At 40.1% G+C, this 25267-nt stretch overlaps 1 protein-coding gene across 2 annotated transcripts in view; it reads left to right on the forward strand.

Annotated features, from left to right (window-relative positions):
* Nucleotides 1–25267, forward strand: part of LOC106087769 (thioester-containing protein 1 allele R1) — a 115925-nt gene that overhangs the window by 66134 nt on the left and 24524 nt on the right. The window contains exons 1-3 of one of the 2 annotated variants that reach the window (XM_013252922.2): nt 437–528; nt 599–1016; nt 12615–13435. In XM_013252922.2, coding sequence (XP_013108376.2) covers nt 461–528; nt 599–1016; nt 12615–13435 — 1307 coding nt within the window. In that variant the 5' untranslated portion in view covers nt 437–460. Of the gene's footprint in view, nt 1–436; nt 529–598; nt 1017–12614; nt 13436–25267 lie in introns of those variants that run through there. The other variant, XM_059364269.1, reaches the window with a different exon arrangement.

The following is a 25267-nucleotide window of genomic DNA, read 5'->3' on the forward strand; positions in this document are numbered from 1 at the left end:
ACAATGGACTTAAAATTGTCTAAGTGAGTCTGTAAAAAACTGCCACTCTTACCTAACCTAACGTATCCGATATGATATGAGAGTTGTTTTCCCAACCTTCATTTATGGGCAGTTAATTCGTGACTTAAGTCTAGAACTGAGTTCAACTCTTCGCCCGAATAGTTTATGTACATATATTTAATACTCATGAACTTGGCACCAAGTTCCAACCAACCCTTTAATTCTATTACCTTTAATAGACATTTTCGCCGCGGTTGAACACAGTACTAGGCTTTAAACTTAACAACTGCCCAGATATTGTTCTCAAGAACTTTTTAAACATTATACGTTTACTTGTGTTGGAAATTTAAATCACCAGCCATCATTTGATAGAGTGTACAAGCATGCTGATATGAGATGTTTATAAGCGCACGTGTTTTTCAAGGCAGCTCATTCAGTTGAATGCAGCGAGTGACTCAACATGTACCGCTTTTCTACGACACTGTTAGTCATACTTTTAATTCCCCTCTATTCGGCGGTAAGCGAGAGGTAAATATTTTATTGAAAGCATTTAAATTTGCAGTGGTTTTAATCTAAAAATAAAATTTTAACCTTCCAGCTACTATTCAATAGTGGCTCCCGGCACAATACGTTCCAATCGTAATTATTCCGTTTGTGTTTCACTACATGATGCCGCCTCGCCGGCTACGATTCGTCTTACTTTGCTCTCCCTGACGAGCACTTTGCGTTTAAGCCACGATGTAGTTCTAGAACCCTATGAAAGTAAGCTGATCGATTTTATGCCGCCCAAGCTCTTTGAAAAGTTCCAATATGCATTGACCGCTGAAGGCATTAAAGGTGTAACGCTCAATGATACTCATAAGCTGATAGCATTTACTGAAGGTGGACCCCGTGTATACATAGAGAGTGACAAGGGTCTCTATAAGCCGGAAGATGTCGTACAATTCCGCGTCATCATTTTGGATGAGAATCTGCAAATCAAGGAAATAGTTGAGCCAATACGGATACAGATTTTGGTAAGTTGGAAACTAATCTAAATTTTTGGAAATTCAAATATTCAAATGCGAAAAATGGCAAAATCTCAAAGGAAGGGGTACATGGATACAAGCTATATCAGGTTTATATTTATGTTGTATGGGTAGCCAACCCCGAAAGTTTAGTTCACTCGGAGACCAGTCCGGCCAATTGTGATACCCTGGTAAGAAAAAGAAGAAAAGGTAGGCTAGGTGAAAAATATGATAATGAAGTACGAAACCCCTGCTGCGACCAGAAGGGGCGACAGAGTGTTACAATATATGATAAACACAAAAAATTTAAGAACAGAACAGAGAGCAAGCGCCTATCCATCACGGGACCACGCGAGTTCTTCCCTGGAGCGTCGCACAGTGGTTTCGCATGTATGGCAAGTTGCGACAATATTTCTAAGAAAACTAGCGATCTGAAATTTGCATTATAGCCTGTATTCTAGTGAATACAGCATAACAACACAAAAAAATCATGAACATTGGTCGATGTTTAGGCCCCCATCAGGGACATAGCCAGGATTTTATTTGGATGGGGGGCCAACCCCATACATTTTTCAAAATGGAAACATTGCGAAAATTCTTCTGTTACTGTGAAAATTGTGGTTGCTGCTGGGTGCAGGAACTGACCCATCGGAGGTGAAATTTGGTCATTAAGTCAGAGCTAAATTTTGTACTGCTTGCCAGCACACTATTCATATGCCGATCCTAATCTTTGAAATCCTTCAAAATTAGCTTGTCTTTGCAAATATCTTAGTTTTATAGTGATAGTTTAGGCGAAGCAGCTTCAGGAATTTACGCAAACAAATTATAATATTTCAAGAAAAACTAATTTTGACCCAAACTTGTTTCTTTCTTTGTTAATTTTGTTTGCGTTTTAAATTTTATTATACCCTCCACCATAGGATGGTCGTATACTAATTTCGTCATTCTGTTTGTAACTTCTCGAAATATTCGTCTAAGACCCCATAAAGTATATATATTCTTGATCGTCATGACATTTTAAGTCGAACTAGCTATGTCCGTCCGTCTGTCTGTCGAAAGCACGCTAACTTTCGAATGAGTAAAACTAGCCGCTTGACATTTTACACAAATACTTCTTATTGGTGTAGGTCGGTTGGAATTCTTAATGGGCCAAATGTTATAGCTGCCATATAAACCAATCTTGTGTCTTGACTTCTTGAGTCTCTAGAGTGCGCAATTCTTATCCGATTCGACTGAAATTTTGCACGTGGTGTTTTGGCATCACTTCAACAACTGTATTAGGTGTGGTTCAAATCGGTCCATAACCCTATATAGCTGTCATATAAACCGATCTTGGGTCTAGACTTCTTGAGCCTCTAGAGGGCGCAATTCTTATCCGATTGGAATGAAATTTTGCATGACATGTTTTGTTTTAACTTTCAACAATTGTGCTAAGAATAGTTGAAAATGGTCCATAACTTGATATAGCTGATCTTGATTTCTTGAGCCTCTAATGAGCGCAAGTACTATCCGATTTGGCTGAAATTTTGTACAACGGCTTCTCTCATGACCTTTAACATACGTGTCGAATATGGTATGAATCGGTTTATAGCCTAAAACAGCTCCCCTATAAACCGATCTCCCTATTTTATTTCTTCAGCCCATAAAAGGCGCAATTCTTTCTAGATTTGGCTGAACTTTAACACAATGACTTCTACTATGGTCTCCAATATTCAGTTCAATTATGGTTCGAAATGAACCATAACTTGATATTGTTCTAATAACATAGCAATTCTTTTCTTTTATCCTTTGTTTGCCTAAAATGGCAAGAGCTCGACATATGGGATCCATGGTGTATTAGGGTATATAAGATTCGGCCCGGCGGAACATAGCACGTTTTTACTTGTTTGATATATTTTCGTTAAGTAATAATTAATTTATGTCCCTCTTAAAAGAGATAATTTTCATAACGAAAAATTTTTTCAAACATTTTTAAAAAAGCAAATTCTTTAGAAAGATTTTCATTCAACTAGTGCAAGATGCCACTAATTGCGGTTAAATGTCCTAGCGGCAACCGTAGTTTAGGATAGGTTATGTTAAAAAGAGGGGGCACATATTAATCCGTCCCATGCCACTATGGACATACACCTAAGCCAGAAATCAGCTTGTTGTGTGCTCGTACAACTATAAAGCAACCTCCAAAAAGAAAATTTTAAGTTAGGAATTCCGTGCTTCTTACAAAATCCTTAATTGTTTTCAATATCACTCCCATAATTTGGTTCATGTCTTATATTGTGTCTCCACCCAAGTACCGGTATCTGTTAGACGCAAAAGCCGGGAAATGACAAAGAAAATGCTCCAACGTCTCATCATCTTCCCCGCATGCTCTACACATGCTATCACTTGCCGCACCGATTTTACATAAGAGAGTTCGTAGTCCTATGTGTCCCGTTATGATAACAATAGCTATTCTGACCTCCTTCTTGCTTCCTTTCAGTAATAGCCTCGTCTTCTCACGATCTGGATCCCTCCATAGGATTTTCGCCATCCTACCAACCATTTCGCTGTTCCACAATGTTGCATGCGCATTCGTCGCCCACTCCCTTAAATCGGACTGCATCGACCCGAAAGGCTTCGGGTTAATCAAGTTTATTGACTGCAGTCCTCTGGCCTTCACCGCCAAATCGTCTGCCCTTTCATTTCCCCTTACTCCGTTATGGCCCGGCACCCAAACGATGTGGATTTTGCCATCCTCAGAGAAGGCGTTAATCTCCTTCTTACACTGTAAGAAGCAGACCTTACCGTCCTGGTTGTTATTGCCCTTATGGCAATTTTACTGTCGGTAAAGATGTTCACACTCGATGTCCTCACGTTAGCACCACACCACTTTACGCATTCAGTGATCGCCCGAATCTCCACCTGCAGGATCGTATTGTGGTCAGGCAGTCTAAAACAGATCTCAGTCCCTGGGTTCTCAATGTTAACCCTCAGGCCCGCTCTGTTCTCTAGCTTTGATCCATCAGTGTAACATGATCTTCCAGATGGCAATACTAGGGTTCCGTCAATCCAAGACTGTGCCGATGAATCTGTTGTATGGTCCTTATGTTGCATTTTTTCCTCATAGCAGTCCACCAAACTAATGAGGCGTAATTAAATATTGGTCTAATCACGCTCCTGTAAAGCCAGTGGACTATCCTCGGATTCAAGCCCCATTTCGAGCCTAGCGGCAAACGTAAGTGTATAATAAATCTTATACTATGTTCAGACCATAGTTGTTTTTATTAAAAGACTCCTTTTCCCTTTATAATGCTCTGAAAACGAATCGTTTTTCCTTTAAAATTTATAACGGCAAAACGACTCATTTGCCACAGAAAAAAGTCATTCAAAATATGTGAGCCCATATAAATGCCTAAACTGTGCTAAATAAGCATAACATAACAAAACACCTCATGCAAAAACCATAATTCCCACAGTGTTTGGAAGTCATAACAAATAACTTCATGCAAAATTTCAGCCAAATCGGATGAGAACTGTGCCCCCTATTGGCTCAAAAGTCAAGATCCAAGATTAGTGTATATGGCAACTATATCAAGTTATGGATCGATTTCAACCATACTAAGCGCAGTTATTGGAAGTGACACCAAAACACCACGTGCAAAATCTCAGCCAAATCGAATAAGAATTGCGCCCTCTAGTGGCTCAAGAATTCAAGATTCAGCCACAATTTTGGACAGATTTGGCAGAAATTGAGCATGTAGTGTTTAGTTATGACTTTCAACAACTGTGTCCAGTACGGCTTAAATCGGTCTATAACCTGATATAGCTCCCATATAAATCGATCTCCCGATTTGGTTTCTTGAGTCTTTAAAAGGCGGAATTTTTATCCGATTTGGCTGAAATTTTGCATGTGGTGTTCCGATATGACCAACAAAGACTGTGACAACTACGGTCCGAATCGGTATATAACCTGATATATCTCCCATATAAACCGATCTTTCGATTTGACTTCTTGAGCCCTTACAAGCAGCAATTTTGGACTGATTTAGCTGAAATTGAGCATGTAGTGTTAAGTTATGACTTTCAACAACTGTGTCCAGTACGGCTTAAATCGGTCTATAACCTGATATAGCTCCCATATAAACCGATCTCCCGATTTGATTTCTTGAGTCCTTAAAAGGCGGAATTTTTATCCGATTTGGCTGAAATTTTGCACGTGGTGTCTCGATATGACCTCCAACAACTGTGACAACTACGGTCCAAATCGGTATATAACCTGATATATCTCCCATATAAACCGATCTTCCGATTTGACTGCTTAAACCCTTACAAGCCGCAATATTTTTCTGATTTGGCTGAAATGATTTCCAACTGACTTCCGACATTTGGCTGACTTCCACCATTTGTTCCAAATATGGTCCGAATCAGTCTATAACCTAATATAGCTCCCATGTAAACCGGTCTGTTCGATTGATACAAGATTTAATTTTTGCTGGTTTGACAGAAGTTTGGTATATTGAATAAAATTATGCCCTTCGACTGAATTTTTTTTCTTCAGATTTTTAGCAGAATCAATGGTGGTGGGCTCCCAAGTTTCGGCCCGGCCGAATTTAGCACGCTTTTACTTGTTATTAAATTAAGCTTTTCATACTAACAAGCAAAAACAAATTTTTAAAGAGAATTTTTAAATAAAATTTTTTTTCTACAGATAAAATGAAATTTTTTTGGAAAAAAATGTACAAAATTTTGGTTTAAATAGAATTCTTATTGTTATACCCTACACCACTACTGTGGTACAGGGTATTATAACAGTGCATTTGTTGGTAACACCTAGAAGGAAGAGATATAGACTCAACCGATTCAGTGTAACTTTATCAAGATAAGTTCATACTTTGACATAGCCCACATATAGCGGAAGCACCTGATTTCACCTACTTTGTAGGGCCAGCCAAAATCGGATAAAAATTGCGCCCTCTAGTGGCTTAAAAAGTCTATATCAAAACATAGACCGATATGGCCCATTTACAATCTCAAACGACCTACACTAATAAGAATTTATTTATGCAAAATTTCAAACGGCTAACTTTATTCCTTCAAAAGTTAGTGTGCTTTCGACAAACAGATGGACGAACATGGCTAGATCGACTTGAAATGTCAGAACGATCAAGAATGGGGTCTTAAACGGAATATTTCGATGAGTTACAAACAGAATGACGAAATTAGTATAAAGAATATGAAAACCGACTGCCGTATTTAAGCAATGTGCCTTATTTTACGGCAAATTTCCATACCTTTCCAACGTGCATGAAGCATTTCCCACCCCGGATCCTATCTAATCTTAATTAAGTTTGAAGATTGGAGTTGGAGAAGTGGAAAGTTGTCAACTTTGACAACCTGTATCTCATCCTGTATAACAAGTAAATATTTAGACAAGCAACGCCATTTGAAAGCCAAAAAGCCTGAACGGCTATGTCCTCCTCTACAAATGTTTAAAACATCTTTTACCGCTCAGATCAAAAGATGAAAAGTTGTCGACTTAATTCCTTTTTTTTCGCCGTTTGGCTCACTGTGCTTCGGGCAGCGTCAGAAACTTCGCTCTCTCACCAGCATTAAAAAAATCAAGATCTTGTGAAGTGGAGAGCTATTTAAAGTCAATTAATTTGATCTTTGGAAATATGCATATAGAAAAAGCTGATACTACTAAAATTAAAATTGACCTTATTGTAAATATATTGGTAAAAACCATTGTAGTACCGTCAAAAAACTATCTTCAATTTAACAAGAAGTAAAATAGAGAGATCGGTTTATATGGAAGCTGTATCAGGCTATAGACCCATTCGGACCATATTTAACACACATGGTGAAGGAGAAGCCTTTGTACAAAATTTCAGCAAAGAAGTCAAGATTCCAGATCGGTTTAAATGGCTGCTATATCGATAATTGATCGATTTGAACCATATTTGACACAGTTACTAGAAGTCATAACAAAACACCTCGTGCAAAATTTCAGCCAAATCGGATTAGAATTGCGCCCTATAGTGGCTTATGAACTCAAGATTCAAGATCGGTTTATATAGCAGCTATATCAGGTTATGCACCGATTTAAAGCATACTTAGCACAGTTGTTGGAAATCGTAACCTTACACGTCGTGCATAATTTCAAAATTGGAATTGCGCCTTCTAGACGCTCAAGAAGTCAAGAACGCAGATAGGTTTATATGACAGCTTCATCAGGTTATAGACCGATTTCAACCATACTCAGCACAGTTGTTGGAAATCATAATAAAACACCTCATGCAAAATGTCAGCCAAATCGGACATGAATTGTGCCCTCTAGAGGCTCAAGAAGTCAAGATCCAAGATCGGTTTATGTGGCAGCTATATCGAAACACGGACCGATATAGCCCATTTTCAATCCTAACCTACCTTCACAAATAAGAAGTATTTGTGCAAGATTTCAAGCGGCTAGCTTTACTTCTCGAAAGCGTGCTTTCGACAAACAGACGGACGGACAGACATGGCTAGATTGATTTAAAATGTCATGACGATTAAGAATATATATACTTTATGGGGTCTTAGACAAATATTTCGAAGAGTTACAAACTTGGATATTCTCATTCAGCAACTATGCCAAGCATGCACTAAATCATTTCATAACCATATAAACCAATCTCCGATTAAATTTCTTAAGACTGTAGAGGGCGCAATGCTTATCCTTCAACATAAGTGTCAAATATGGTCTGAATCGGTATATAGCCTGATACAGCTCCCATATAAACCAATCTCCCGATTAAACTACTTAAGACTCGAGAGGGCGCTATTCGTATCCTTCAACATACGTGTCAAATATGGTCTGAATCGGTATATAGCCTGATACAGCGCCCATATAAACCGATCTCGCGATGTTTATGCTTAAGCCCCTAAATTTGCCAGTCGAAAGCACGCTAACTTCCGAAGGAGTAAAGCTAGCCGCTTGAAATTTTGCACAAATACTTCTTATTAGTGTAGGTCGGTTGGTATTGTAAATGGGCCATATCGGTCCATGTTTTGATATAGCTGCCATATAAACCGATCTTGGGTCTTGACTTCTTGAGCCTCTAGAGTGCGCAATTCTTATCCGATTGAAATGAAATTTTGCACGACGTGTTTTGTTATTATATCCAACAACTGTGCCAAGTATGGTTCAAATCGGATTATAACCTGATATAGCTGCCATATAAACCGATCTTGGGTCTTGACTTCTTGAGCCTCTAGAGTGCGCAATTCTTATCCGATTGGAATGAAATTTTGCACGACGTGTTTTTCTATGATACCCAACAACTGTGCCAAGTATGGTTGAAATCGGTCCATAACCTGATATAGTTGTCATATAAACAGATCTGGGGATTTGACTTCTTGAGCTTCTAGAGGGCGCAATTCCTATCCGATTTGGCTGAAATTTTGCATGACGTATTTTATTTTTACTTTCAACAACTGTGTCAAATAAGGTTCAAATCGGTTCATAACCTGATATAGCTGCCATATAAACCGATCTGGGATCTTGACTTCTTGACCCCTATAAGTCGCAATTATTATCCGATATGCCTGAAATTTTGTACGACGGATTCTCTCATGACCACGTGTTTATTATGGTCTGAATCGGTCTATAGCCCGATACAGATCCCATATAAATCGTTCTCTCTATTTTACTTCGTGAGCCCCAATGGGCGCAATTCTTATACGAATTGGCTGAAATTTTACACAGGTCTCCAACATATAATTTAATTGTGGTCCGAACCGGACCATATCTTGATATCGTTTTAATAGCAGAGCAACTCCTTTCTTATATCCTTTTTTTGCCTAAGAAGAGATGCCGGGAAAAGAACTCGACAAATGCGATCCATGGTGGAGGGTATATAAGATTCGGCCCGGCCGAACTTAGCACGCTTTTACTTGTTTCTATTGTGTTCACCAAATTATTTAATTTTGTTGTTGGATTTTTGTCCAGCCTATACCAATGGGTTTGATATTTTTGTGTCTATTTTGAATAGAAAGATAAAAAAAGAGACCTTTAAAAAATTTAGTCAAAATGTGGTGTGCAAAATGCATTGGGCAGGCTTCAGTGAATACGATTTCAGCCTTATTAGGGACCTCGTCGGCCTCCTTTGCCATTAAGCAAATGTTATTTTCAATGAAACCCGATCGACAATTACACTCTAGTTTTTAAGATTGTCTTAAAATTAGTTGACCAAATACAACGGAACAGTCCCTAGCAGCATTCTTGTAGTTGAATAGTTCTTATAAATATCTTTCAGATCCGTGTTTTCATGTGTTAATTTATCTGCATGCTTTTGTGCATGGAGAGATATTTCTTCCACAATACTTTTGATTTTTAGATCCCTGTTTCTAAGGTACCATGGAGCATTAACCATGGTGCGTAATATTTGGTTCTGTGTTTTCTGAATTCAGTCAATTTGGCTTAAGCTCCACGCCCCCAAAGCTGAATGCCATAACACCATATTGGCTTTATGATTATAAAGAAGTAATTTGTTTTCGGTAGAAACTCTGTGAAAATCCATTAGATTTGGCTGAGTTTTATTGTACCCTCCACCATAGCATGGGGGTAGATTGGTTGGGATTGCAAATGGGCCATATCGGTCCATGCTTTGATTTAGCTGCCTTATAAACCCATCTCGGATCTTGATCGTGACTCCTTCACGATCTCTAGACGGCGCAATTCTTATCCGATTTGGTTGAAATTTTGTATGAGGTGTTTTGTTATAACTTCTAATAACTTTGCTAAGTATGGTAAAAATCGGTTCATAACTTGATATAGCTGCCATATAAACCGATCTCGGATCCTGACTTCTTGAGCTTGTAGAGAGCGAAATTATTATCCGGTTTGGGTAAATCTGTTGTTTTAAACTGACTTCCAAAAACTATGGCAAGTATTGTCCAAATCGGTTCATAACCTGATAAAGCTTCCATATAAAATTATCTCCCGAATATACTTCTTGGCCCCATATGGGGCGCAATTCTTTTCCGAATTGTCTGAAATTTTACTCAATGAATTCTACTATGGTCTCCAACATTTAGTTCAATAATGGTTCGATTCGAACCATAACTTGATATAGCTCCAATAGCATAGCAATTCTTATCCATTATTCTTTGTTTGCCTAAAAGGAGAGAGTGCAAAGAACTCGTCAAATGCGATCCATGGTACATAAGATTCGGTCCATCCGAACTTAGCACGCTTTTACTTGTTTTCGCTAATACATGGAGGTGATATCATGGTTTGCTGTGAAATAACATTTTTATACCCACCACCATAGGACGGGGGTATACTAATCTAGTCATTCCGTTTAACACCTCGAAGTATTGATGTAGGACCCCATAAATTATATATATTTTTGATCGTCTCGACATCTTGAGTCGATCTAGCCATGTCCGTCCGTCTGTCTGTCGAAATCACGTTAGCGGTCGAACGCGTAAAGCAAGCCACTTGAAATTTTGCACAGATACTTAATATTGATGTAGGTCGTTGGGGATTGCAAGTGGGCCATATAGGTTCTGAATTGGATATAGCTGCCATATAAAACAATTACTTAGTGTTCTATTATCATTTCCAACAACTGTCGCAAGTAAGATCCATATCGGATGAAAACCTGATATAGTAAGTAAGTATTGGTTTAATCACAGTGAACCTTACTCGGGCTCAGACCCAATTTGGAGCCTACTACCCATCTTCATAGTGCCCAGTACCTGTGAGCCTTTTTGTTATGCTCCTGAATGCGACACTTCCAATTCAGCTTTCTCATCAAGATCACTCCTAAGTTTTTATACCGTCCACCATATGAAGGGGGTATACTAATTTCGTTATTCTGTTTGTAACTCCTCGAAATATTCCTCGGAGACCCCATAAAGTATATATATTCTTGATCGTGATGACATTTTAAATCGATCTAGCCATGTCCATCCGTCTGTCTGTTACACGCTAACTTTCTAAGAAGTAAAGCCAGCCGCTTGAAATTTTGCACAAATACTTCTTCATAGTGTAGGTCGGTTGGGATTGTAAATGGGCCTTATCATTCATTTTTTGATATAGCTGCCATATAAGCCGATCTAGAATCTTGACTTCTTGAGCCACTAGAGGGCGCAATTCTCACTCGATTCGGCTGAAATTTAGCATGAGGTGTTTTCTTATAACTTCCAATAACTGTGGTTTAAATCGGTCATAACCTGATATAGCTCCCATACAAACTGATCTGGGATCTTGACTTCTTGAGCGTCTAGAGGGCGCAATTCCCATCCGATTTAGCTGAAATTTTGCAAGAAGTGTTTTGTTTTGGCTTCCAATAACTGTGCCAAATATGGTTTTAATTGATTCATAACCTGATATAGCTGCCATATAAAGCGATCTGGGATCTTGACTTCTGGAGCCTCTAGAGGTCGCAATTATAATCCGATTTGAAATTTTGTACAACGACTTCTCTCATGACTTTCAACATACGTGTCAATTATGGTCTATAGCCTGATACAGCTCCCATATAAACCCATCTCCCTTTTATGACTTCTTGAGCCCCTAAAGGGCTCAATTTTTATTCGAATTGGGTGAAATTTTACACAACGACTTCTACATTCAGTTTAATAATGGTCCAGACCATCGGACCATAAGTTGATATAGCTCCAATATCGTAGCAATTTTTTTTTCTTTTATCATATGTTTGCCTAAAAAGAGATACCGGGAAAAGAACTAGACAGATGCGATCCATGGTGGAAGATTCGGCCCGACCGAACTTAGCATGCTTTTATTTGTTTATATTGTTTGATATCGAAATCGTTCTATTGAGGAAACCTGGTGTGTCATATTTGCCCTCTTCATCTTCCTCGCGAACAGGCACATTTCAATCTTCTCTGGGTTAACATTGAACGTCATGCGATCCACAATTTATCCACATGTTCCTTAGCTAATTGTTTATCCAGTTTCTATGGACCCGACGAAGCGCCTCCGTACTGATCTAAGGATTGGATCAGTGTGATGGTTCGCAGAGTATTAAAAGCCCCCTCAATGTCAATGCATACCGCCAATGTGTACGTCTTGGTATCGAAGAATTCTTTTTATTTATGCACAACCTCTTCACCGACCTTCCCTTGACACAGGCATGCGGTTTGTATTTGGCGAGTCCGCTGGATGTCCTACTCTTGATCATGGCATTCACAATACGTTCCATGGTTTTTAATAAGAAAGACGTAAGACTTATGGGTGTGTAGACCTTTGGTCTCGCATAACTTGACTCCTGCCAGGCTTCCGGAGTATATGCAAGTCGTAGTCGTAATGGAGACTTTGCCCATCTCATTTTTTATACGAATTTGGCTCATGCCCTTTTACCACCTTTTACAGGTCGCCGCCGGAAAATTCGTTTCCCCGCCTTGACTTCTTGAGTCCCAGAAGAGTCAATCACTACTCGATATAAATTGTGTACATTTTATGGTAGCACGACAGGCCGTAGCACCAGATTACTTGTTTTGCTTTATTCTGCTGGCCACTTAGCCGCCTACCCTATCCCCACTACTCCACCTTTTCATACCGATTATGCCATTTTAACTGTACTAACTTATTTCACTTGCAAAGTTTTAATTTTTTCATTACAGGATGCACAACGAAATCGTGTTAAACAATTTAAGGACATCAAATTAGATCGCGGTGTGTTTGCCGCCAAGTTTAAGCTATCCAAGCAACCCATGCTAGGCAGTTGGTTTATATCGGTTCACATCAGCGGAAAATACGACATGAACAAAGAATACACATTTAAGGTGGAGAAATACGTTTTGCCCAAATTTAGTGTACACATTGAAAACGACAGGCATGTGGCGCAAAAGAATGATAAGCTGAAAATCACCGTATATGGCAAATACACATATGGCAAATATGTCCAAGGAACAGTGAATGTTTTGTTGCTAAAAGCACACGAAAATGACTACAATGAGTTGAACAAAAATGTTGAGATCAGTGATGGGGAAGTCAAAACTGATGTCTTCTTTGATATGCAAGAGTTAGAACATGGATCTAAGTACAACATTTATGCAACTCTGACTGAAAGACTCACAAACATCAGCGCAACTGCAGAAAGCGAAGTCTACCTAGAGGTCAATAGCTTCAATATCTTTATACCAGAATCTGGAATAGAGTTTCGGGATAACAATCCATACCGCTTTGCGCTTCATGTAAAGAATTGGAATGGAACGCCGGTGAGGGATCACACTTCAACGGCCACAATGCATTTGAATAAAAAGGTGTATTCATCGCCTTTAGATGAAAATGGCGTAGCACTATTTGAGTTTGAGTATGAACCAACGTATCTATTCGAGTTTAACTACAAGGACACCGTAATAAGGTTCGACAATAATTTTGTTGAGCAAGCCAGTAATAGAATTGATCGGACCAACTGCAAGATTAAAATGAGACCCAGAAGGTAATTCACATATTTGAATATTGACTTAACAATTCATAGCATAATAAGATATTACTCCTGCTGTTGTACGGCTCTTAAGCATGGGTACTTGCAACAGCAGAGGAATCGGTACACAGGAGCGTTTAAGAGAAAAATGCTTACTAATATAAAGGGTGATTTTTTTGAGGTTAGGATTTTCATGCATTAGTATTTGACAGATCACGTGGGATTTCAGACATGGTGTCAAAGAGAAAGATGCTCAGTATGCTTTGACATTTCATCATGAATAGACTTACTAACGAGCAACGCTTGCAAATCATTGAATTTTATTACCAAAATCAGTGTTCGGTTCGAAATGTGTTCATTCACCGTAACGTTGCGTCCAACAGCATCTTTGAAAAAATACGGTCCAATGATTCCACCAGCGTACAAACCACACCAAACAGTGCATTTTTCGGGATGCATGGGCAGTTCTTGAACGGCTTCTGGTTGCTCTTCACTCCAAATGCGGCAATTTTGCTTATTTACGTAGCCATTCAACCAGAAATGAGCCTCATCGCTGAACAAAATTTGTCGATAAAAAAGCGGATTTTCTGCCAACTTTTCTAGGGCCCATTCACTGAAAATGATTTGCAAGCGTTGCTCGTTAGTAAGTCTATTCATAATAAAATGTCAAAGCATACTGAGCATCTTTCTCTTTGACACCATGTCTGAAATCCCACGTGATCTGTCAAATACTAATGCATGAAAATCCTAACCTCAAAAAAATCACCCTTTATATGGACCAGTCTGCATTAATGGATTATATAGGCGTCGTCGTGAACCACCAGCTGTATGCGTTGACCATATCATGTTATCAGAATGGATGAAGAGGCTCTAGCAAAGAGTCCTTTTGAAGTTCCTATCCATTGAAGAAATGAATAGGAACGGTAATGTAGCGGCGACGATAGGAAACCTGAAAGGAATGGTAGAGGTTTCCGATCGGAAACATGAGACGAAACTTGTGGTCGAGTGCGCGGCACTTCTGCCCGCGGCACAGACTTAGATTGACGGAACTCTAGTATCGCCATTTAGAATTTCATGCTACACGGATGGATCAAACCAAGAGGACAGAGTGGGCCTGGAGGTCTGCATTGAGAACCTAGGGACTAAAATCTGTTTCCGACTGTTTTTATACCCTCCACCATAAGATGGGGGGTATACTAATTTCGTCATTCTGATTGTAACTACTCGAAATATTCGTCTGAGACCCCATAAAGTATATATATTCTTGATCGTCGTGAAATTTTATGTCGATCTAGCCATGTCCGTCCGTCTGTCTGTCGAAAGCACGCTAACTTCCGAAGGAGTAAAGCTAGCTGCTTGAAATTTTGCACAAATACTTCTTATTAGTGTAGGTCGGTTGGTATTGTAAATGGGCCATATCGGTCCATGTTTTGATATAGCTGCCATATAAACCGATCTTGGGTCTTGACTTCTTGAGCCTCTAGAGTGCGCAATTCTTATCCGATCGGAATGAAATTTTGCACGACGTGTTTTGTTATGATATCCAACAACTGTGCCAAGTATGGTTCAAATCGGTTCATAACCTGATATAGCTGCCATATAAACCGATCTTGGGTCTTGACTTCTTGAGCCTCTAGAGTGCGCAATTCTCATCCGATTGGAATGAAATTTTTCACGACGTGTTTCGTTATTATATCCAACAACTGTGCCAAGTATGGTTCAAATCGGTTCATAACCTGATATAGCTGCCATATAAACAATTCTTGGGTCTTGACTTCTTGAGCCTCTAGAGTGCGCAATTCTTATCCGATTGGGATGAAATTTTGCACGACGTGTTTTGTTATGATATCCAATAACTGTGTCAAGTATGGTTCAAATCGGTCCATAACCTGATATAGCTGCCATATAAACCGATCTTGGGTCTTGATTTCTTGAGCCTCTAGAGTGCACAATTCTTATCGGATTGGAATGAAATTTTGCACGACGTGTTTTGTTATGATATCCAACAACTGTGCCAAGTATGGTTCAAATTGGTTCATAACCTGATATAGCTGCCATATAAACCGATCTTGGGTCTTGACTTCTTGAGCCTCTAGAGGGCGCAATTCTTATCCGATTGGAATGAATTTTGGCACGTAGTATTTTGTTATGATATCCAACATCTGTGCAAAGTATGGTTCAAATCGGTTCATAATCTGATATAGCTGTCATATAAACAGATCTGGGGACTTGACTTCTTGAGCTTCTAGAGGGCGCAATTTCTATCCGATTTGGCTCAAATTTTGCAAGACGTTTTTTTTTTGTTACTTTCAACATCTATGTCAAATAAGGTACAAGTCGGTTCATAACCTGATATAGCTGTCATATAAACCGATCTGGGATCTTGACTTCTTGACCCCTAGAGGTCGCAATTATTATCCGATTTGCCTGAAATTTTGTACGACGGATTCCCTCATGACCATCAACACACGTGTTTATTATGGTCTGAATCGGTCTATAGCCCGATACAGCTCCCATATAAATCGATCTCTCTATTTTACTTCTTGTTTTTTTTTTTAACATGTAGCACTTCGAAATAGCAAAACGGTCGGGAGAACTACGAAAATCCTATGGGGAGATCCAGATCGTGAAAAGACCTGGCTATTAATGCAAGGAAATAAGAGGGCGGTCAGTAAAGGTTTCGGTATCATAATGGGGCACACATGACTACGAGCTCACTTATGCAAAATAGACAAGTGACAGCATGTGGCGAAGATGATGGGATGTTAGAGCACTTTCTATGTAATATGGAGAACTTATTGAGCCTTGTTTCAAAACAGAAGCGTGGTCTACACCATACTCAATAGTCGTTGGGAATGTTGAGCACCTTAATCAATTTGTCAAAGGTGTTGATGAAGATACATGGCGTATAAGAAATCGAGATCCACCATGCCAGTCAAAGTGTTTTAACTACAGCACAAACTTGACTTACTTTTATAATTTCTTTACTATGCTATTCTTCAAATAGAAAGCATTGAATATCACCTGGAGCAAGAAGATTTTCGAAAAATGACGGTTACTTTTTAGTCTTTAGAGCCCACAACAAGCCGATTTCTCAAAAACAATAAAAAACAAAGTTGAATTCCAATGCTGTATATCTTTTTTGCTAGTTTTAACTCATTAATTTTACATTATTTGGTACACGTTGAGATATTGTAGATATTTTTTAGCATGTTTGTTTTTGTGGGGTTTTACGAGCTTTACCTTAAAAAAAAGAAGCAAGCCGATCGACCCATAAATGACTGTTTGGCAAGCAATTAAAAATTTTAAAGGCTCGATGGAACCAACCCCCCAGCCCCATGGACCAGCCTCTGCACCTCCTAGGGTCTCCAAATTTTGCATACCTATTAAAAAACGCCAATATGTTATGTTTCGTGGCCATATATCTATCCGTTCAAAAGTTCCAGAATAATTTTTAAAATTTTTCGATTTGGCAACACTATGCGCTGTTTGATTCTTATTATACTACACATATAGCAATCCAATTATTATTTGTCGAAAAATTTTATTTTGACCTTCATTTTAGACTTTTATCTTTAAAAACAAGACGCAAAGTTAAGGAACCCTGCATTAAAACTAAAAAAAACTTTAATATTGAGGAAAATATCTTTAATCAAAGGAAATGTTTCCTTAAAAAGTTGGACAATTTACCATCAATAAACTTAGTTTGCTTATCTCTCGCTCGAATCTTTAAAATTAGAACACAATATTTTTCAGTGTGGAATTCATATGCAATCCACCGTGGATCGCATTTGACAAATTCTTTGCCCCGTATCTGTTTATAGGCGAACAAAGGATAATGAACAAAAATTGATATGCTACATCAGAATTTGGGACGATTCGGGCATTACTTGGTATGGGTTTTGGAGATCATGTTTGAAGTTATTTCAGCCAAATCGGATAAGAATTGCGCCCTCTACGTGCTCAAGAAGTGAAAACGGGTAACGGTTAATATGGCAGCTATATCAGGTTATAGATATCTTACAAACACACAGATATTTAACGAATATATATATGGTACCTATATCAAAATCAGGACCGATCTAAGTCAAATTAAAGACGAATGTTGAAGTGACTAACACAACTCAATGACCCAAATTTCGGCGAAATCGGACAATAAATGCACCTTTTATGGGCCAAAGACCTTTAATCGAGATCTCGGTCTATATGGCAGCTATATCCAAATCCGGTCCGATCTAAACCAAATTGAAGGAGAATGTCGAAGGGCCTAACATAACTCATGGTCTCAAATTTCGGCGTTATCGGACAATAAATGCGCCTTTTATAGGCCCAAAACCTAAAATTGAGAGATCGGTCTATATGACAGCTATATCCAAAACTGATCCGATCTAAACCAATTTGAAAAAGGACGTCGAAGGGCCTAACACAACTCACTATAACAAATTTTGGCAAAATCTGATAATAAATGCGCCTTTTATGAACCCAATACCTTAAATCGAGAGATCAGTCTATATGGCAGCTAATCCAAATCTGGACCGATCTAGGCCAAGTTGAAGAAAAATATCGACTGGCTTAACACAACTCACTGTCCTAATTTTCAGCAAAATCGGATAATAAATGTGGATTGTATGGGCCTAAGACCCTAAATCGGCGGATCGTTCTATATAGGGGCTACATCAAGATATAGTCCGATATAGCCCATCTTCGAACCTAACCTGCTTATGGACAAAAAAGGCATTTGTGCAAAGTTTTAGCTCAATATCTCTATTTTTAAAGACTGTAGCGTGATTTCAATAGACTGACAGACGGACATGGCTAGATCGTCTTAGATTTTTAAGCTGATCAAAAATATATATACTTTATAGGGTAGGAAATGGATATTTCGATGTGTTGCAAATGGAATGACAAAATGAATTTACCCCCTTCCTTCGGTGGTGGGTATAAAAACTTCCATCCATTTTTTGAATAATCTCAGTTTTCGAGCAGCTTGAAAGTCCGTACTCAGAAACGTAGTACGAATCAATTACATTTGCATACTCCCATTCTATGGGGTATAAAAATATTGAATTTTTAAGTGCTCGGAATCGACTCCGGAGTCGGAATCGGAGTCGAGCAATTTTGCCGGCGTTGTAGTAGGAGTCGATTCAAAATTGCTCGAATCCGCAGAAGTGCTCTATACGTAAAGTTTCTCACACATCATGCGAATTTTAATGGACTTAACAGATAAACTAGGCAAAAGAATAACCTTTTCGTGTAACAAGACATCTTTTGCTGTAAACGAATTTTTGTATTTCGCGTAAAAAATCGATCTTAGCACGGACGAAGTTATTAAGAGTTTTGCCATAAATGATGTAAATTTTGCATTAAATTGGCAATTTCAGGACTAACAGTGGAGGGAAATGCAATTGTGACAATAAAAATAGTACAACCCCAATAAAACAAATTTATTTGTCGCAAAAATATTCTAAACGTTCTATTTTTCTGCGTGCAAGCAAACATACACGCAAAAATACATCATTAGCCATAAACGAACTTTTCGCCAAGTAAACTTCTTTTACGATAAACGGTGGGACTTTGAATACAATAAAATTGCAAAAATGTTTGAATTTAAGGCGCAAAATATTGTCAAACACTCTATTGGCTGTAGAAATTCGAGAGTAGTTTTTGCCAAGTTTTTGATTGTACACACGTGTTTGTCACTTTTCCAGTTTACATCCCCACACGATTGCGGACCTCCCAATAACGACACTGACAGGCTAAGCTTTCTCTATTAAACAAAAAACTTAAAATTTGTCGCTTTTCAAGCTACACTCTCTGTTAAATGGAAGAGACACAAGATTTAAAGAGTCCCAAAAGATCATCTTTTCATGTAACAAATTGTCTTTTGCTGTAAGCGAAGCACTTTTGCTTAAAAGAACCACAGAAGAAGTTCATAAAAGTTTTACCATAGCCGAAAAGAATAATATCAAAATGTGGCAAATCCATGATAAACGTTCAACGGTGGAGCAGAATGTTGGACAGTTAGGTAAGGATAGGTTGAAAAGAGGGTGCGGATGTTAATCCGACCCATGCAACTATGGACATGCTCCTAAGACAGTAATCGGCTTGTTGTGCACTCTAAATATTAAAAAAGTAACCTCGAAATAGAAAATTTAAGTTAGGAATTCCGTGTTACTTACAAAATCCTTTATTGTTTTCCATGTCACGTAACTAAGTTGGTACACATCTGGTATTGTGTCAACACCTTAGTGAAGGTATCTGTTAGACGCAAAAGCCGGGAAATGACAAAGGAAATGCTCTAACGTCTCATCGTCTTCACCGAATGCCCTACACATGCTATCACTTGCCGCACCGATTTTACATAAGAGAGCTCGTAGTCCTATGTGCCCCGTCATGATGCCAATAGCTATACTGACCTGCTTCTTGCTCCATTTCTGTAATAGCCTCGTCTTCTCAAGATCTGGATCCCACCATAGGATTTTCGCCGTCCTACCGACCGTTTCGCTGTTCCACAGTGTTGCATGCGCATTCGTCGCCCACGCTCTTAACTCGGACTGCGTCGACTGGAAAGGCTTCGGGTTAACCAAGTTTATTGACGGCAGTCCTCTGGCCTTCCCCGCCAAATCGTCTGCCCTTTCATTTCCCCTTACTCCGTTTTGGTCCGGCACCCAAGCGAAGGGGATCGTGCCATTCTCAGAGAAGGCGTTAATCTCCTGACACTGCAAGACTGTTCGTGACCTTACCGTCCTGGATGCTATTGCCCTTATGCCAATTTTACTGTCCGCAAAGATGTTAACACTCGACGTCTTCGCGTTAGCACCACACCACCTCACGCATTCCGTGATCGCCAGGATCTCCGCCTGCAGCACCGTTTCGTGGTCAGACAATCTAAAACAAATTTCAGTCCCTGGGTTCTCAATGTAGACCCCCAGCCCCACTTTGTTCTATTGCTTTGATCCATCGGTGTAACATGATCATCCAGATGGCAATACTGGGGTTCCACGCACTCGACCTCAAGGTTTATCGCAAGTATCTGATCGGAAACCTCTTCCCTTCCTTCCAGGTTCTCTATCGTCGCCTCGATTATACTGCGGTGGTATGACCTGCTCCCATCCTTAAGTCTCATGTTCTCTGAACCAGTTGTATGGTCCCTATGTTGCACTATTCTAGGGATTCAAGCCCCATTTTAAGCCTACGGCCCGTCTACATAGTGCCCAACATATGTGACCCTTCTCAGTACGCTCCTGAATGTGACACTTCCAATAAAGTCTCCAAGTATTTGACCTTGTCAGATATCGAAATCGTCTTATTGAGGAAACGTGGTGCGTTAAGTTGGCCTACCTTCATCTTCCTCGTGAACAGGCATATTTCAGTTTTCTTTGGGTTAACATTGAGACCTCTGTGTTTAGCCCAGTCATATACCACGTGCAAGACGCTTTTAGCACTTCTGGATAGCTGGTTCAGATCAACGGGCTCAAATCCCTCCTCAGACAGCATCCGTAATAGGTCATTTATGGTGATGTAGGAGTGGTGATAAAATGCCCACCTCTGGCGTGCCTTGTGCCACTTGCACCCCTATATTTATGTCATGGGACACACAATTCATCCACCTGTTATCCAGTCTCTAAGGACAGGTTTATCCAGTCTTTAAGGACAGGGTCTACTCGGTACTGGTCAAAGAATTGGATCAGTGTGTCGGTCCGCACATTATAAAAGCTCCCTCGATGCCAATACATTCCGCCAGGGTGTACGTTTTGGCATCGAAGGATTCTTCTATTTTATGCACAACGTCGCGCAGGGCAGTCTCCAACGACCCTCCCTTGAAAAAGGCATGCTGTTTGTATTTGAGCAGTTCGCTGGATATCCTAGACTTTATCATGGTGTCCACAATGCGTTCCATGGTTTTGAGTAGAAAGGATGTAAGGCTTATAGGTCTGTAGGCCTGTGTCACATAACTTGCCTTGCCGGGCTTGGTTATAAACACCATCTTTGCCTCCTGCTTCGCTTTCGGAGTATATGAAAGTCCCAGGCACCAGATAGTCGGCCTCTCAAATGGTTTGAAGCTCTTCAAGGATTGCTTCACCATAAATTCTGCAATAATAAACTTAAGATCAACACCGTTATTCCAAGATTCCAGTGTCTCCGTGAGTTCCGTCATATCTTGTGGAAAATGGGTTATCATTAAAAGCCTCAACAAGTCCACCGTTGTCTCTGCTCTCACTCCCATGTCGTCTACTAAAGTTTCAGTTTGGACATGGGTTTTTCTGACAAAGTTTTTCATCTTGGCGGTGTAATTCCGCTTTTATACGACTTGCTCTTTTAAAAAGTCTGCGGACCTATTTCTCAATATTGCGAGTCTCCCAGATTATCCAGGGGTTTTCTTGCGCTGATTTCCTTTCCCAAAGAGGACATATATCTTCGATGGACCCCACAAGTGCAGTCGTTATCCTGTTGACATTTTCGTCAATGTCTTCTATGCTTGGATAATCTAAATTATTTGCCCAAGTATTTTTCTGTTCCGAATTTTGTCCAGTTGGTTTTCAGCTTGTTCCGGAAGCATATCGGATTCAGCGCTGGCCGTGATATTCTAAACTTAATGGAAAGGGTGTTCCATGGAGACGCTTATATCTGGATCAGCAATTAGATTTTCCGAACATATTGTCACATCTAATACCTCCTCCCCAATCCTATTAACAAAGGTAGCGATGTTACCAATATTAAGTGTTATTAGGTCGTTAGTATTTAAGAATTCTGCCAGGGCTTGGCCCCGCTTATTAGTGTTGGTAGTACCACACGAAATGAGGTGAGAGTTCGCATCTCACCCTATTAGTATCTCGTTTCCTGTCTGTTTTGCTTTCCTCACCAGCCGTTGCAGCTCCGACGAGGGTGGCAATGTCGGAGAGTCGAAAGGCAGATAAAGTGATGCCAGGTATGCTCCACCATCTCCCTGTCTCACCACTGTTTCATACGACGTTGACAACTCTGGGGAAAATATAAAATTCAGCCGAATACCAGTGTTAGCATTGATATGGTTCAGTCCAGAAACTTTGTTCCGGGTCGTCCATGGCTCCTGAATTAAGGCAATATGAATCTTGCCCTTGCTAATTTTCTCCTTCAGAGCGTGTGTAGCAGTCTCGCTCCGTTGGAGGTTTATCTGAATTACCTCAATCATTGGCCCTCCAGTAGATGGGCATCTTGGGAGTAGGTGATGATCTCATCATCTGCTCCCTGTTCTTTAAACTGCATTGACTTTGCTGTCACTGCACTGCCAGATGTCATCGTATTAGGTTTTTTGCCTATCCTAGTCTTTCAACTCTTTATAAAGTCGGTAATGGTTCCATTGTCGGGTCCCTGTTGGTTAGGATGTATTGTATTTCCATTCCCTGTAAAGTAAATGGGATACTTGGGAGTAGGTAATGGTACCATTGTCGGCTCTCTGTTCGTTAGGCTACATTGAGACTTCTGTCGCTGCGCTGCCTAACGTTTCTGTAGAATAGGGTCTTTACCTAGAGTTTCTCCCCCCTTCTCCTCCCTTTGGAGGACCATCGACTTCTCTGCGACCAAACCTTAGTTTTGCTTGCCCAAGAGTCCCAACATGCGTTCCGTCGCAAATTTACTGCCACGTCCCTTGATGAAGAACGTCGCCATTGTGAGCTGGGGGATGTCCATCTTTCTCACCAGGTCGAGCTTTGCGCACTCCCAGGGAGCGTGGATACCTGTGACGAGCTGTCTGATTGTATCAATACATTCCGCCGACGCAAAATACAGCGTAAAGATGTAACAGCTCATCATTGATGACTGCATAAGTCAGCTCATCTCTGTTGTGCTTCCTTGTCACTCTGGTGTAAGAGGGTGGCTCCTTACTATTCTCAGCAAACATCCTCCTTTTCCGTGATGGCTGTGGTCTCCTTTTGGAAGTCACAGTCTTCCATGAACACTCAGGGTCTGGAAGGGCTTCCTTCGTTTTAGTTCCGACTTCGGTAGAAGCGATCTTCGGGAGATCTGATTATTTTTCGAGCTTGGGTAGATGTGCTTGGAATGTCAGTTCTATCCCTTCCAACATCTTGCACTTTCGCACGATTGCGCTGCCGCTACATACTACTCAGTCTTCTTCGTCGTGTCCAGGGTCTTCGGTAGAAGTGCTTGGAATGTTAGTTCTATCCCTTCCAGCATCTTGCACTTTCTAACGATTGCGCTGCCGCTACATACTACTCAGTCTCCTTCGTCGGTAGAAGTGCTTGGAATGTCAGTTCTATCCCTTCCAGCATCTTGCACTTTCGCACGATTGCGCTGCCGCTACATACTAATCAGTCTCCTTCGTCGTGCCCAGGGTCCCTTTCTCAGTATGCTTATGAACTTAGCAAACCCATCGCTCACTTCTGGCGTCATCCTGCCGCCCTCATCTCTCGATTTGGCAGCAATGACTGCTTCATTGACACTGTCACTGTCTGCATCCGAGTCGGACACACCACCTTTACTTTAAGGCTGGGTACGAACTGTGCATCCCACTGGTTTATCCATCCCTTCCTAATTAATAAGTCTGACGACTAGTTGTGCGCTTGAAGCTTTACTCTCGACTGCAGGTGCCAAGGCACCCGCATCTATAGGAGGGGAGAACAACACGCTATGGTCTGACGCCACCACTGCAGATGATGGGACTTTGGAGTCCATTTTGAACCTACTCCAAAAAGGCTTTAAAAATTTTCGTAATAGGTAGTACCTATTCCGACATACTAATATGCGTCTGAGACCCCATACATATTCTTGATCGTCATGTCGATTTAAGTCGATCTAGCCATGTCCGTCTGTCTGCCCGTCCGTCCGTCTGTCGAAAGCACGCTAACTTTTGAAGCAGTAAAGCTAGCCTCTTGAAATTTTGCACAAATATTTCTTATAAGTGTAGGTCGGTTGTGATTGTAAGTGGGCCAAATCGATCCATGTTTTGATATAGCTGCCATATAAACCGATCTTGTGTCTTGACTTCTTGAGCTTCTAGAAGGCGCAATTCTTATCCGATTAAACTGAAATTTTTGCGCCAAGTATGATTCAAATCGGTCCATACCCTGATATAAGTGCCATATAAACCGATCTTGGGTCTTAACTTCTTGAGCCTATAGAGGTATAGCTGCCATGTAAACTGATCTTGAATCTTGAGCCAATAGAGCGCGCAATTCTCATCCGGTTTGGCTGAATTTTCGCACGAGGTGGTTTGTTATGATGACTTCCAATAACTGTGCTAAGTATGGCGCAAATCGGTACATGACCTGATATAGCTGCCAATTAAACTGATCTTCTTGAGCCTCCAGAGGCCGCAACTCTCATCCGATTTGGCAGAAATTTTGTACAACAGCTTCTCTCATGACCTTCAACATACGTGTCTAATATGGTCTGAATCGATCAATAGCTTCTTGAGCCCCTACAAGGCGCAATTCTTATCTGAATGAACTGAAATATTACACAACGACTTCTTCAATGTTCAGCATTCATTTATGGTCCGAATGGGAATATAACTTGATATAGCTCCAATAGCATAACAGTTCTTATTCAATATTCAATAGTATATAAGTTTCGGCCCGGCCAAATTAAAAAAATAAAAAAAAAAAAAAATGATATATATATTTATATATATATATATAATTTTGTCGACTTCCTTCTTCAATATGGCCCAGATCGGTCCGGATTTGGATATAGCTGCCATATAAACTGAACCTCCGATTTAGGATCTTAGGCCCATAAAAGCCACAATTTCGTCAATTTGGACCAGATCGGTCCAGATTTGGATATAGACCGATCTCTCGGGTTTCGGTTTTGGGGCCATACAAAGCGCATTTATTGTCCGATATCGCC

Source organism: Stomoxys calcitrans, chromosome 3 (assembly GCF_963082655.1).
Source record: "Stomoxys calcitrans chromosome 3, idStoCalc2.1, whole genome shotgun sequence".
NCBI classification, from domain to species: Eukaryota; Metazoa; Arthropoda; class Insecta; order Diptera; family Muscidae; genus Stomoxys; species Stomoxys calcitrans.